This window comes from Erinaceus europaeus, chromosome 11 (genome assembly GCF_950295315.1).
Source record: "Erinaceus europaeus chromosome 11, mEriEur2.1, whole genome shotgun sequence".
NCBI lineage: Eukaryota > Metazoa > Chordata > Mammalia > Eulipotyphla > Erinaceidae > Erinaceus > Erinaceus europaeus.
In genome coordinates this window covers 4,926,405-4,941,610 of record NC_080172.1, presented here as the reverse complement: position 1 = coordinate 4,941,610, position 15,206 = coordinate 4,926,405, and the positions used below count along the sequence as shown (strand labels likewise).

At 43.0% G+C, this 15,206-nt stretch overlaps 1 protein-coding gene and 2 long non-coding RNA genes across 4 annotated transcripts in view; 1 reads left to right on the top strand and 2 right to left on the bottom strand.

The window, feature by feature from the left end:
* Positions 1–6,160, top strand: part of LOC132541293 (uncharacterized) — an 88,461-nt gene extending 82,301 nt beyond the window's left edge. Inside the window, exon 3 of the long non-coding RNA XR_009552444.1 lies at positions 6,024–6,160. This is a non-coding gene — a long non-coding RNA (uncharacterized LOC132541293). The remainder of the gene's footprint in view (positions 1–6,023) is intronic.
* Positions 1–15,206, bottom strand: part of LOC103109924 (betaine--homocysteine S-methyltransferase 1) — a 30,367-nt gene that overhangs the window by 6,911 nt on the left and 8,250 nt on the right. For both annotated transcript variants that reach the window (XM_007519049.3, XM_060201078.1), the window contains exons 3-5: positions 6,820–6,938; positions 6,235–6,426; positions 5,196–5,343 (exon numbers count right to left, since the gene is read on the bottom strand). In XM_007519049.3, coding sequence (XP_007519111.1) covers positions 5,196–5,343; positions 6,235–6,426; positions 6,820–6,938 — 459 coding nt within the window. The remainder of the gene's footprint in view (positions 1–5,195; positions 5,344–6,234; positions 6,427–6,819; positions 6,939–15,206) is intronic.
* LOC132541292 (uncharacterized) lies at positions 10,094–10,942 on the bottom strand. The gene is made up of 2 exons (XR_009552443.1): positions 10,610–10,942; positions 10,094–10,292 (listed from the first exon to the last, which is right to left on the bottom strand). It is a non-coding gene; the product is annotated as an uncharacterized LOC132541292 (long non-coding RNA).

Here is a 15,206-nt window from a genome sequence, read left to right as displayed (position 1 = left end):
AAAAAAAAAAAAAAGCAAAGAGAAAGAAACCATTATTAGAGTTTTTTTAGTTTCAAATTTCAGTAGTCAATTTTTCACTCTTTGACATCATATCACAAGCACGGTGATTCCCTAACAACCTCCAGCTGCTAGACTGCGGCTGCACTTGAGGAATAAATCAGTGTTCTCCTTCATGAGGTCAATTTAATAATATCACTGACTTTCTTGGGCACAATAGCAGAATGTAATTTAGGACAAAAGTTTTTCTGAAACATGTTTTCTGAAGGAACGTTGTGTCTAGTAATGAAAAAAAACAAACCCTCAGAGTTCTTTGAGGAGCTAATAGATGTAGCTATCGCCTATCAGTATTTTGGTCTGACAGACTCCTTTTACATTTTAGACTCCTCAGATACATTGTTACAAAACTTTCCTGAAAAAATGTTGACTTAGTGGGAACAAACTTGGTTTTTTTTAAATTTATGTTAAAATGTTTAAACATTTCTAGGGACTGGGTGGCGGCCCACCCTGTTGAGTACACATGTTACAGTGTGCAAGGACCTGGGTTTGAGCCCCTCCCCCCCCCCATCCCCTTCTCACCTGCAGGGGGAAAGCTTTGCCAAGTGGTGAAGCAGTGCTGCAGCTCTCTCTCTCTCTCTCTCTCTCTCTCTCTCTCTATCTCCCCCTTCTCTCTCGATTCCTAGCTATCTCTAACCAATAAATACAGGAAAAAAATTTAAAAATGTTTTAAGCATTTCTTAGTCTTAGAGGTTTATTTCTTTAACAAGAGTAAGAGAGAAGCAGAACGTCCCACTAGCTTATATGATGTGAGGGACCAAACCTGGAACTTCAGACCTGAAAGTCCTAACCTCCAGTGTCCAGGACATTTCCTCTTTCCTGCCTATATTTACTTTTCAGAACCAGGTTTTTTATTTGTTTTTGTTTTTACTTATATCCAGAACCTCCGCAAATTCCTTTAACATGAACTTTTGCTTTGGATTTTAGACATACATACATATATATATATATATATATATATATATATATATATATATATATTAAGACAAGGATGACTTTTTTTAAAAAGATTTTATTTATTTATGAGAAAGATAGGAGGAGAGAGAAAGAACCAGACATCACTCTGGCACATGTGCTGCCAGGGATTGAACTCAGGACCTCATGCTTGAGAGTCCAAAGCCTTATCACTGCGCCACTAGACTTGTATATTTCACACCTTACTTAACATCTTCTTAAGACCATGTTTGGCTCTTGATTACGTTTCCTTGGGAGAGGAGTCTGTTCTACAGCCATAGTTTATCTTTCCTTCTCTCTCGCTCTCTCTCTTTTTTTTGCCTCCAGAGTTATTGCTCCCGGTGGCCATTCCCCCCCCCCCCCCCATTTTATTGGATAAGACAGAAGGAAATTGAGAAAGGAGGGGGTGAGGGAGAGAAGGAGAAAGACAGACAACTTCAGACCTGCTTCACCTCTTATGAAGCATTCCCCCTGCAGGCATAATTTTTCCTTTCCTCATGCCACTGCACTAATGAATTGATTACGTTGGCTGCTTATTGGATATCTATTAGACATGACAGTCTTGGACTAGATTATAAAGAAATAAATATAGAACTTTATCCCCGGTAGTGAGGACTTTATAACCCAGTGTACATGGCTCCCCACTGATTACTACTCTCTCTTTGGAGACTGCCAACAATGAGCAGACAGCAAAGGCTCTGAGCACAGGGGCCTGTTTCACTTGTCTAAGCTTTTTATAAATAAATATATTTGACTATAGAACCCTGTTAACATTGTCATGGACTTAAAAATGTTTTCTTGGGGGAGTCAGGAGGTAGCACAGTGAGTTAAACCACTTGATGTGAAGCGCAAGGACCAGCATAAGGATCCCGGTTCGAGCCCCTGGCTCCCCACCTGCAGGGGAGTCACTTCACAAGCAGTGAAGCAGGTTTGCAGGTGTCTGTCTTTCTCTCCCCCTTTCTATCTTCCCTTCCTCTCTCCATTTCTCTCGGTCCTCTCCAACAACATCAATAACAATAACAACAATAAAAACAACAACAAGGGCAACAAAAGGGAAAAATATATTTAAAAATTTTTTTTAAAAAGTTCTCTTGGGATATCCAAGTGGGTACCATAAAAAGGAAGTGCTACAGTGGCTAAGAGTAGTCCCCAGTTGGGATAGGGATGACTAGATGAGAATGCAGGGAAGTAGAGTTTGAAGGACTGTTGGAAGACGCACAAGTTAGTACGTGAATGCTGCGTAGAGGAACTGTCATTTGCTATGTGTTGTGCTAAGCATACGGTACTCAATACAAAGTCAAGTAAACACAGTCTCTGGTTTGGGGGGCAAAGGAACCCTCCTGTACTGCTGGTGGGAATAAAAATTGGTCCAACTCCTGTGGAGAGCAGTCTGAAGGACTCTCAAAAGGCTAGAAGTGGGCCTTCCTTATGACCCTGCAATTCCTCTCTGGGGAGATACCCTAAGGAACCAAACACCCATCCAAAAAGGTCTGTGTGCACCTGTGTTCTTAGCAGCACAATTTGTAACAGCCAAAGCCTGGAAGCAACCCAGGTGTCCAACAACAGATGAGTGGCTGAGCAAGCTGTGGTGTGTATACACAATGGAATACTACTCAGCTATTAAAAATGGTGACTTCACCTTCTTTGCCTCATCTTGGATGGAGCCTGAAGGAATCATGTGATGAGATAAACCAGAAAGAGAAGGATGAATATGGGATGATCCCACTCATAGAAATTGAAAAATAAGAACAGAAGGGAAAACGCTAAGCAGAACTTAGACTGGAGTTGGTGTACTGCACCAAAGTAAAGGACTTGGGTGGCGGGGAGGGTTCAGGTCCTGGAACAGGATGGCAGATGAGGACCTGAGTGGGGGTTTAGAGTGTGACGTGGAAAACTGAGAAATGTTACATATGTACCAACTACTGTATTTTACTGTTAACTGTAAACCATTGATTCCTCAATAAAGAAAAAAAAATAATGATAATAAAAAGACAGTCTCTGCCCTCTTGGACCTTACAATCCAGTGAGCGTTGGGCAAAATAGGATATAAAAAGTTCTAGGAAAGATATAGGCTTGGCACAGTGATAAAAATCACTATGACCACCGACTCTGAACAGAACATCAAGAGAAGGATTTGATGCAGGCCAAGAATTCCTGCTAGTTAACAAAGGTGGGGGTGTGATGGCTTCCTTTGATCCACTGAAACAAGTTAACTTGCTTGTCCCTCATGTTTATATTTCCAGTAAGAGTTAAGATCCCATAATTTTATCCTATATCTAAATAATTGTTATTGTTTAATAACATGTATGAAATGAATACCTAGACTTGGATGAGGGCAGGGTAGATAGCATAATGGTTATGCAAAAAGACTCCCAAGGCTGAGGCTTCAAAGTCCCAGGTTCAATCCCCTGCACCACCATAAACCAGAACTGAGCAGTGCTCTGGTAAAAAAAACAAAAAAAAAAAACTTTAAGCAAATAGTCAACTAGTGTTCCACATGGAAGTCAGACCCTACTGTTGACAGAACTTTTGGGCTGAAAGCAAGACAGCCTGGAAAGCAGTCTGCAGGTTTTTCCCAACTGAAATAAAATCCAATATATGGAATGAAAATCATATGAAAGATAAATTAAGGGGTAACTATTTCACATCAAAGGACTTTTTGATTTATTATACCAATTATAAAAAAGAAAGCATATCAGGAATTCATGAGAATGAGGAAACATTGGCAAAGAGGGCAAGTGACTTGAAGGTTATTAATGTTTCAGACTCCTACTTTCGATCATTTAAAATAAAAGCACATTATTTTTCCTAAGCACTGGTTAGCTCTTCAGGAGATTGAACCTAGGACTTTGGAGCTTCAGGCATGACAGTCTCTTTGTATAACCATTATGCTATCTACCTGTGCCCTTTTTTGGGTATTTCTTTAAAAAAATTTTTTTTTTAATCCGTTTTACTGGGGAAGGGCTAATGGCTTACAGAGCAGTCACTGACACATGAGAACAATTTCTCATATCCTCGTCAAAGCTTTCTGTCAACACTCTCACCTGCAACCCAGGTTTTTTCTCTGAGTACCAGGATCCCAGGGTTCTCTTCAGCCCCCTCCCTCCCAGAGTCCTTTGCTTTGATGCAATACACCATTTCCAGTCCGCATTTCACTCTGTGAACTCACTCCCTGCCCCTTCTTGTTAAGTCTTTCCTTAAGTGAGATCATTCTATTCATCTGTCTCTTTTTTTGGCTCATCTCATTTAACACGATGTCTTCAGGTTCCATACAAGACAATGCATTTTTAATAGCTGAGTCATGTCCTGTGGTGTATCTATACTACAATTAATTTTTTTTAATTATATTTTGTGGTCATTTTAAAATTTTTTATAAAAAAATCTTTATATTGGATAGAGACAGCCAGAAATCAAGAGGGAAGGGGGTGACAGGAAGGGAGAGAGACACCTGCAGCCCTGCTTCACCACTCGCAAAGCTTTTCCCCTACAGGTGGGGACCGGGGGCTCGAACCCGGGTCCTCACACACTGTAATACGTATGTTCAACCAGGTGTGCCAAGACCCGGCCCCTAAATTATCTTTATTTATTTGATAAAGACAGTCAGAAATCGAGAAGGTAGGGGGAGATAGGAAGAGAGACAGAGGGACATCTGCAGCCCTGCTTAACCATTAGCAAAGCTTTCCCCTTGCAGGTGGGGGCCGTGGGCTTGAACATGGGTCTGTGTGCATTATAACATGTGCTCAATTAGGCGTGCCACCACCTGGCCCCTACCACAGTCCCCCCCACACACACTTGTCATTCAAAGGCCCCACGTCTACATGTTAACCCCCTAGCATAGACATAGCTGTCCCTTCCTTTCAGTGGGCTGGCATGTGTGTGTGTGTGTGTTTCTTTTTAATTTTTTTCCCCCTTTGGGATTCAGTAACATCAGAATTCCTAGAAAAAGTAAATGAATGGCTTTCTTGTTAATAAAAATGATGTGTCTAGATTCACAGAGGGACACATGCATTTGTATGTTCTTTTAAAAGATGTACTCAATGCAAGTGTGGGTAGATAGCATAATGGTTATGCAAAGAGACTCTCAGGCCTGAGGCTCCAAAGTCTCTGCACCACCATAAACCAGAGCTGAGCAGGGCTCTGGTTAAAAAAAGACGTACTAAATGCAAACTGATCAGCCCCATCATCACCTGCTTTCACCAGACGCACTGCACACTCTCCTGGGGTCACACCATGTAAGTCTCCCTCTGGGCCAATGCACATGGTTGCTGCCACTGGCTTCCCAGATGCTTTCAAAGCTTCCACTGCCCACACGGCTTCTTCAACATGCTCGAAATACTGAAATAAGAGAGAGTTAAGGGACTTAAGATTTTGTTTCTCCCCAAGTATTTTGAAAACTTAGGCTGTTGTTTAAGAACTGAATTATTCCTTGATTAGTGCTTTTCAAACTCTGAGATGTAATCCATTTATATTTTTGAAACAGAAGAGTGATATATATATATTTTTAAATTAGTTGATTATTCTAAGTGGGAGGAAGGGGGTTAATAAATTACAGTACAGTTGTTGATACAAGGGTACACTGTGTCGTCTTTGCAAGATAAGAGTCAGCAAAACAATCCCACCCCCAACTCAGGTCCTTGCCAGGGACTGAAGCCTGGCCTCACATATTCAGGGCATGTGCTCTGCCGCTGAGCCATTTGCCTGGCCTGGTGATTTCCTACTGTGCACTGGAATCTAAAGGGTTAAAAAAACACTATGGTAAAAGAACCAGACATCACTCTGGTACATGTGCTGCCGGGGATTGAACTCAGGACCTCATGCTTGAGAGTCCAGTGCCTTAGCCACTGCGCCACCTCCCGGACCACAAGGGAAATAATTCTTTTTTTTAAAAAAAGTTTAAACTTTATTTTACTTGATAGAACAGAAAGAAATTGAGAGGGGAGGGGGAGGTAGAGAAGGAAAAAGAGAGAGACACCCGCAGCCCTGCGCCACCGCTTGTGACGCTTTCCTCCCTGCAGGTGGGGACCGGGGACGTGGACCTGGGTCCTTGCACATGGTAATACATGCACTGAACCAAACAAGTCACCGCCTGGCCCCTGGAAATACAATTTCCAAACTCACGAATGCTCTGCTTCTATCAGTACCTAACTCCACGAGGTCCTGGTGAAACGCAAAGACAGAAATTGAACCGGGCGTCCTTGTGTCATCTTTGATCAGATCTCTGTTTACCTCTGCTATCAGGAAGTCCACATTCTTCTTCATAAAGACCTCTAGCTGTTGTTGAAACACTTTCTTCACTTCAGTTTCACTCTTGCAGCTGAGGTAGGAGGGTGTCTGACTCACACCTCCTGCCACCAAAGCGTCGCCTTCATCTGCCACTTGCCGGGCAATGTCACAAGCGGCTTCATTGACCTTCTGTCCCTACAGTGGGTGAAGACAGGACACATCTACATCCCCACGGGAAACTCAACAGAATTACCCTTGAAGTGCCCACATCTCCGTCGTGTATTTCTAGCGGCACTTTTGCTCCAGAAAAATGACCGTGATGGAATAAAATAGTTCCATGCTGAGTGATTTGCAGTCGCCACCACAGTAATAATGAACAACAAATCTAGAGGCGGTCTGCGGGATGTTAACGAAATCAAACGCTTTCTACCTAGAAGGACCTGCACCTGCTCAGGGCTAAGCTGCTCTCAGAAGAACACAGCAGAAAGGTGCGATGATGGGGATCTGAGATAGATATTTCACCGTGGTCATCACTGCAGCTCTGCTCCTGCGAGACCACCTAAGGACGCCACGGAAGGTTTTACTCACAGATATCTTCTCCGCGACATAGTTCCCTCTATTCTCCAGCTTATCTTCACTGGCGTAAAAGGTGAAGGTCTGCATGACGTTGGACCCGGCTCTGAGGAACTCTCGATGAAGCTGGCGAACTGGGAGGTCGCATGAGGATAGATATTAGCTTCTGTTTACTAACCTATGATCTTTCCTGTTTTGTTTTTAAAGGCTAATTAAAAAGATTTTTTTAATATTTATTTTTTTATTTATTCTCTTTTGTTGCCTTGTTTTGTTGTTGTAGATATTATTGTTGTTGTTATTGATGTTGTTATTGTTGGATAGGACAGAGAGAAATGGAGAGAGGAGGGGAAGACAGAAAGACGGACACCTGCAGACCTGCTTCACCACTTGTGAAGTGACTTCCCCTGCAGGTGGGGAGCCGGAGGCTCGAACCAGGATCCTTACACTGGTCCTTGCGCTTTACACCACATGCACTTAACCCGCTGCGCTACCGCCTGACTCCCACCTATGATATTTTTTAAGAGGCTGCCGGATAAACAAGTGTGGAACTACCTGCTCAAATGCCTGGCTGTGTGCCACTCAGACTTACCTCCCAGGGGTGGACCAGGGACCTCTGGCTGTGAAAAGGATAGTATACTAACCATGGCTATGGGGTGAAGGGAAGAGGCAGGCAAGATGGTTTTTGCCAGGCAGAGAAAGTGGGGAAGTGAATTCTCCACAGAAGGAGCGTGTGAGCTAGAACAGAACGGAGAAGTGGAGACAGGCTTGGCATGGAGGAATGGCTGGCACTCTGAGTTACCAGAGAGTTATCTTGGAGAGTGTGGGGAGTGTGGCTGGCAGACTTGAGTGTAAATGAACCAGCCTGTCAGCCCAAAATGTCTTCAGGTCCAGACCATGTCTAGCAAGTTCATCAGCAGAGGTCTGTAAACAGTTGAGAGTGATGTGACTATCTCAGAGCTTCTGAGAGATATTTCTTGGGAGCAGAATAGAACAAGGATTGCAGCAAGGTTCTCAAACATAGGTCTAGGGGGTAGATAGCATAATGGTTATGGAAAGAGACTCCCATGCCTGAGGCTTCAAAGTCCCAGGTTCAATCCCCTGCACCACCATAAACCAGAGCTGATCAGTGCGCGGGTAAAAAACAAAACAAAACAAAAACATAGGCCTGCCCATGAATGCCAAATGCCAAAGCTTTATTGCTGGGGCTCCGGTGACAGCAACACAAATCCACTGCTCCTGGAGGCCTTTCCCCCTACTTTACTGGATAAAGACAGAGAGAAATTGAGAGTGGGGTTACAATGCTCAGAGTCTTTTGTTCAAAGCCTTTATCCCCATTTGGACAGGAGCAGCTTCAGGAGAACTGAAGCAGTACTGCAGACTTCTCTCTCTCTCTCTCTCTCTCTCTCTCTGTCTCTCTCTCCTTCTCATCCTTTCTCTCTCTCCCTCTCTCTCCTTCTCAGTTTTTCTGTTTCTATCCCAAAATAAATAAATTCAAAACAAAGTCAGTCTTTACAAAGATAATCACAAGAATTTCTAAGTAAGAAATTATAAACAATCCTGTTTTAACCTTAGGAATTAATTTTGACATTTCAGAGGCCTGTAAAATCAAGTCTAGGAGCCAACTGCACTGGAGGGGAGGAAACCTCCGGACACTGCCGTTCTCAGCCCTGCGGGTGCATCTGGCCGCTGTGTGGCTCAGAAGACATAGGGCTTTTGTTTGCAAATAGAAGGATAAGTGAGGCACTGAAGGCTTTTTTTACATTTTAGAAAAATGTGGTCTAAGTTTGAAGCCAGGTCTTTTGTCTTTACAGTGACGGAAATCTAAGAAAGTCTCAGTGGGAACTTAAAAGTGTGCTTACACAAGGATGCTTCAATTAGGAACTGGACCAAATGCAAACACCTTCCTGGGAGTCCCCGCTCATCAGAGAAACAACAGAGCTGCGGGCTGCGGGGACTATAATAGCTTCTAGGTTTACACACACACACACACACACACACACACACACACACACACACACACACGGAAATGATTTGTACCAGGTGGTCCTTGGGTATTTTCAGAGATGCTGTAAGAAATGACAAGGGCCCCAGCATGGCATGGAAATGGATTGCATACACATACACACACACACACACACACACACACACACACACATTCTACAGTACAGAGGGTCTATAATTTTTTTTGACATTTTTTCCAGAGGACAGTGAGCCAGCAAGACAAAGAAAACTACTTGCTCTTAATTGTCAGGATCTTAAACCAGAGGGGCTTCCCAAAATGTGACCCAATTTAGACTCACCAGGGGCGGTTTCTATAGTCTCAGATTCCTCCAATGCCTCCTGGCATAGCCAGACTCCGCGCTGATTTCACTGTGCTCAAAAGCTCTGACTTTTGGCATGAGAAGCTTTGAGAGCATCAGCCTGCTGGCTCTAGGAAGCTAGGACTCCTTCAAAGTTCTGTTTTCTCTCCAAATAAGCCCCCCAAAAGTTTTGATACTCTAACCATGGTTAGCGTTGGAGAGTACTAACACTCGGGGACAGGCAGTGGTGCCCTTGCTTTAGTGGACACATTAAAGTGCAAAAGGATCTGGGATCAAGCCCTGGTTCCCACCTGCAGGGTTTGGAAAGCTTCATGAAGGCTGAAGTGGGGCTGCAGGCGTCTCTCTGTCTCTCTATCGCCTCCTGCCCTCTCAATTTCTCTCTGTCTCTATCCAGGAATAAATTAAGAGAGAGAAGGAACATCTCTTAAAAAGGAGAGAATAATAACACTTTATCCACTCATTTTGTGGCTTTAAATTCTTCACTATACTAGCTTTATTTTAGCCTCATAAGAGCTAAATGTTACCCAGTGACATAAATTGTATATTCACGAGAGCTGAGCAGTGTTCACTTAAAATACAGAAACAAAAAAACCCCCAAATCTTGGATGGGCCTTGAAAAAATCATGTTGAGTGAAGTAAGTCAGAAACAGAAGGATGAATATGGGATGATCTCACTCTCAGGTAGAAGTTGAAAAACAAGATCAGAAAAGAAAACACAAGTAGAACCTGAACTGGAATTGGCATATTGCACCAAAGTAAAAGACTCTGGGGTGGGAGTGGGTGGGGAGAATACAGGTCCATGAAGGATGATAAATGACATAGTGGGGGTTGTATTGTTAAATGGGAAACGGGAGAATGTTATGCATGAACAAACTATTGTATTTAATGTTGAATGTAAAACATTAATTCCCCAATAAAGAAATAAATTTAAAAAATGCAAATAATAATAATAATAATAATAATAATAATAAAGGTTATGTGAGACTTTAATCTTCCATCTCATATTGCAGAGTCATTAAGCATGTGGGGAGACAGTATTGTAGTTATGCAAAGGACTTTAATGTATAAGTTAAAATAACACAGTGGTTATGCAAAAAAACTTAAATATCGGAGACCCTGGACTCCAGCTTCACCCTCTGCAGCTATGGAAGCCAGAGCCAAGTTGTGCTCTAGGAAGAAATAAATACAGATATGACATTGCGCAAAAACAAATGTATATTCACCTAAAAATAAAAGTCGTGCCTTCTGTATTTACAGCACACTGCCAGACCACAGGAATACAGCTAGAGGTCAGGCTCATATCTGCTCTTTGCCCAGAGGGACTAGGCATTCAGTGTCCTAGCCTCTAGTAGGTGCTTCTAGGCCTTTAGGTTGTATAGGCATCTGAATTTTCTGATATAATCTCGCTTATAGGTTCTTACTTAGAAATCCTTGCACACACATTACCATGTGTAAGAACCTGGGTTCAAGGCTCTGGTCCTTACCTGTAGGGGGGGAAGCTTCATGAGTGGTGAAGCAGTGCTGCAGGTGTCACCCTCTATCTCCCCCTTTCTCTCAATTTCTCTCTGTCCTATAAAATAAAAGGGAAAAGAGAGAGAGGGAGGGAGAGAGTGAAGGAGAGAGAGAGAGAGAGAGCAGGAAGGAAAGATTGGCTTCTGAGAGCAGTGGGTTTGTCATGTAGGCACTGAGTCTCAGTGATAACCCTGGTGGCAATAAGAAAGGAATAAAGAAAAAAAGGGAAGAGAGAAAGAAAGAAACCCTTGCTTAGTATTTCTGACTTTGCATAGTAATACCTGTACAGAGTACACTTAGATTTCACGCTTATAAATTCACTTGAGAAATAAAATGCAGTCTTTGGAATTCCACAGTGAATTCTATAAGGTCAAATAAAATTTTGCAGTATTTCTTCAGTAGAATAATAAATTTATGGAAAATCATTTGGGGGCAAAACTGTGACTTGAGTTAGCGTGGGGATATTTATAACTGTGTGCACGTAAATGTGGACAGTCATAGGTTTTCAAGCAACAAGCCATTCATGTTTCCATTACGGTGTGGGGCTCTTTCAGACCTAATGAGAGTGTTACATAATATAAAGCATATGCACTCTATTAATTTTCTAAATTTCCCCCCAATTTTCCATTTTACTGGATAGAGACAGAGAGAAATTGAGAGAGGAGGGGGAGATAGAGAGGGGGAGAGAAAGAGAGGCACCAGCAGCCCTGCTTCACCACTTGTGAAGCTTTCCCCCTGCAGATGGGGCATGGGGGCTCGAACCCAGGTCCTTGACCCTTGTACTGTGTGCGCTTAACTGGGTGTGCCACGGATTCCAGAGCACATTTAGACCCCAGTGCTTTGAGATAAGGGATTTTTTTTTTTTTTTTATTATTACTGTACTATTCAATCTGCATGACTCCAGTGTTCTGACAGTTGTTATTTATTATTATTGTTTTGAATAGAAGGTCTTTCTCTCTTTTTAATGCTTTAAAAATATTTTAATTTATTATTGGATAGAGACAGAAATTGAGAGGGGAAGGGAAGATAAAGAAGAACAGAGACAGAGAGACAATCTGCAGCTCTACTTCATCACTCATGAAGTCTTCTCTCCCTGCAGGTGGGGACCAGGGGCTTAAACCCAGGTCCTTGCTCACTTTAGTGTGTGCACTTAACCAGGGGTGTCACCACCTGGCCCCCTAGAAAGATCTGTCTCTACAGAGAGAAACAGAGACACAGAGAGAGTGAGCAAAGGAGAGACACTTGCAGCACTGCTTCACCACTCAGTAAGCTTCCCTCCCGCAGGTGGGATCAGGACTTGAACCCAGGACTTCATGCCGAGGAATGTGGGCACTCTACTGGGTGTGCTACCACCTAGCCCCAGGATAAGGGATTATGGATATGAAACATAACCTTCCCTTTCTAAATGTTTCCAAGGCTAAAAAGACAGCCCAGCCAGGAGTCCTACCAAACACATTTCAGGTGTCCAGCTTGCAGGTAAACTTTGTTCTGGTTTCAGATCAATTCTATTTTTTACCCAGTTTAAGTTAAAAACAAAACAACTTATAGACACACAAATTCACTCGCATAGAACAGCAGCTGACCGCCCTTCTCCAACAAAGCATGGACGTTTTAAACACCTTTCCCTGTCTCGACAGACTCGAGACATCTACCGTCCAACGAGGATGCATGTTCTCACGGACGTGTGGCTCGGGGAACGGTCTCTTCTGCTATATCGGGGTGTCCATTGTGGTCGCCAGCACCCCAACGAGGTAGTTGGCCAAGTGGATATATGGGCTTTCAGTTTGTGGCAGAAAAGACTGAATCTAGTGAGGCAGTGGCTTGGACTTTTCATCAATTCTTGAAAATCAAGGAACACAAAGAAAAAAAGAAAGTGTTAAAGCAGAGCTCGTCGGGAGTCGGGAGGTAGCGCAGTGGGTTAAGCGCACGTGGGGCCAAGCACAAGGACCGGCGTAAGGTTCCCGGTTCGAGCCTCCGGCTCCCCACCTGCAGGGGGGTCGCTTCACAAGCAGGTGTCTGTCTTTCTCTCCCCCTCTCTATCTTCCCCTCCTCTCTCCATTTCTCTCTGTCCTCTCCAACAACAATGACAATAATAACTACAACAACAATAAGAAAACAACAAGGGCAACAAAAGGGAATAAATAAATAAATATCAAAAGCAGAGCTCGTCTAAAAGAGCTCAAGATATTCAAGGCTCAGATGGCCAGTAGATAAAATTGAATAAAATCTATATTACAACGGTTTCTCTTGGACTTTTTAAAAATAAGTTTTAAGTTTCTTTTCTTAAAATATTATTTATTATGGTATATACGCACAGAGAGAGACACCTGCAGGTCGCTTCAGCACCCTGTAGGTGGGGACCAGGGGTTTGAACCTGCGTCCTCGAGCATTGTAATCTGAGTGCTTAGCCAGGTGTGCCACAGCCTGGCTCCTCTCTTGAAAGTGTGTCACTTAGAAAAATGTGACCTAGAGCATTGAATCTGGGGGGGTTAAATAACAGTATTTGGTCTACTTGACAAGAGTTTAGACAAAGATCCTTTATTGTTAATTACCAGTTTGGTCCAAGGAATATTTTATTCTGTGTTTAACGTAGCAGTGAACCTTAAGTAACAAACCACAGAAATATCTTAAATTCTTACTCTCGAATCACAAATAATTAGTAGGATAGTAACTATTTCACTGTGTTCCTTCAAGCCATTTAACACAATGCTTCTCAAAGGCTGAATTACTTTGCAGTTGCCTGAGGAGAATTTATAGGCATGCAGGTTCCTGAATTTCCTCAGAGACCTAGCAAACAGGAGTCTCTCCAAGTGGGACCTGGGGGTCTAATGAGGATAAGAATTCAGCTGGGGGGAGTAGCTCAGTGGGTTAAGCGCACATGGCCCGAAGCACAAGGACTGGTTCCAACCTCCAGCTCCCCATCTGCAGGGTGGGGTCACTTCACAGGTGGTGAAGCAGGTCTGCAGGTGTCTGTCTTTCTCTCCCCCTCTCTGTCTTCCCCTCCTCTCTTGATTTCTCTCTGTCCTATCCAACAACAGCAATAACAACAACAAGGGCAACAAAAATGGGAAACAATGGCCTCCAAGAGCAGTGGATTCATAGTGCAGGCACTGAGCCCTGGAGGCAAAAAAAAAAAAAGAATTCAGCTAGTGAAAAAATGAAAACTACTTGTTGTTATAGCTTTCCAAGTTTCTTAATTTGATCTTTGGGGGTGGTGGAGATAGAATGCTGTACTATTTTGTTTGGAAATACATTGTTCACATTTACAGTCTGACTCTTCTTACATTTTCCATTCTGTTTATGGATTCTCTGATTTGAACATTTTCTTCTCTCCCTGTTGGTCATCATTTCTCCTTTGGCTAATTCTGTTTCTACAGACCCCTTCTGTTTCTATCCGTGTTGGTCTTCACGCCAGGTTCCCTTGCATTGCTTGATGCTGTGGTCTATTTACATGATAGACCTTAGACCCGCCCTGCCTGCAGGGTTATTGGTTTAATCCCCACTGGTTAGATGGAAGCCTTCTATGTTCCATTCCGCTCATTTTTTGCTCCGCCCCTTCTCCTAGTCATTTCCTTTCCCCTTGCCACTTCTGGTGAAGAGATACATAAAAGGCGATGTATCTGATCAATAAGAGAGGGCATATTGCGTTCCTGCTCAGTCATGAGTTCCTGGTCGTCTCTCTCCCACCGGCGCCGCTACCCGACATCTCCCCCCCTCTTCTTTTAATGTCACTATCACTTTGCTGAGGGACTATTGCTTTAGAAGCCTGTTGTTGCCAGTGAAGTAGTGTATAAAAATAATTGCAAATATTTGTACCAGGCTTCCAGGAGATGTCTAAATTCCGAGCTTAATTTCCCTCTTTCTTCTGGTGTTTGTATGGCCCTGAGAGCTTTAAGCCTTTTTCTTTTTCTTTTCTTTTTTTTTTTTTTTAATTTTACTGGCTTACAAAATTACAAGATAACAGAGGTACAACCCCACACTGTTCCCACCACCAGAGTTCTGGATCCCCACTCCCTCCACTGGAGGCTGCAGCAGTTCTAAGGTTGCAGGTGTGGGTTAGCTATTATCTCTACAACTGTCTGCCTAGATTTGTATGTATTTGGCCTTTTTTTTTTTTTTTAATTTATAGGTCTTCTCTTTCTTTCCAAGTCACACATACACCTATTACTACACCCAAAGATTCCTTCCTCTTTCCTTCTCTCTCTCTGGTTCTTGATGGAGTTGAAGTTCAGAGCCCTCTGGTCATCTTCCCCCTGTCATTTCTCCCCCCGAAGGGAGTATGGATCAACGTTATTTTTGGGGTGCTGAAGGCCTGAGTTAATTGCTTTTCTGCTGGACATGGACGTTGGCAGGTTGATCCACACCCCCCGCCAGCTTTAAGCCTTTCACTACCTCTGCCCATCTCCTGGTCTTCAAATACCCAACTGTGACTCATTAGCTAACCTTTTTTAAAAAATATTTTTATTTATTTATTGGATAGACACAGAGATAAATTGAGAGGGGAGAGGGAGATAGAGAGGAGAGAGACAGAGAGACACCTGCAACCCTGCTTCACCACTCGTGAAGCTT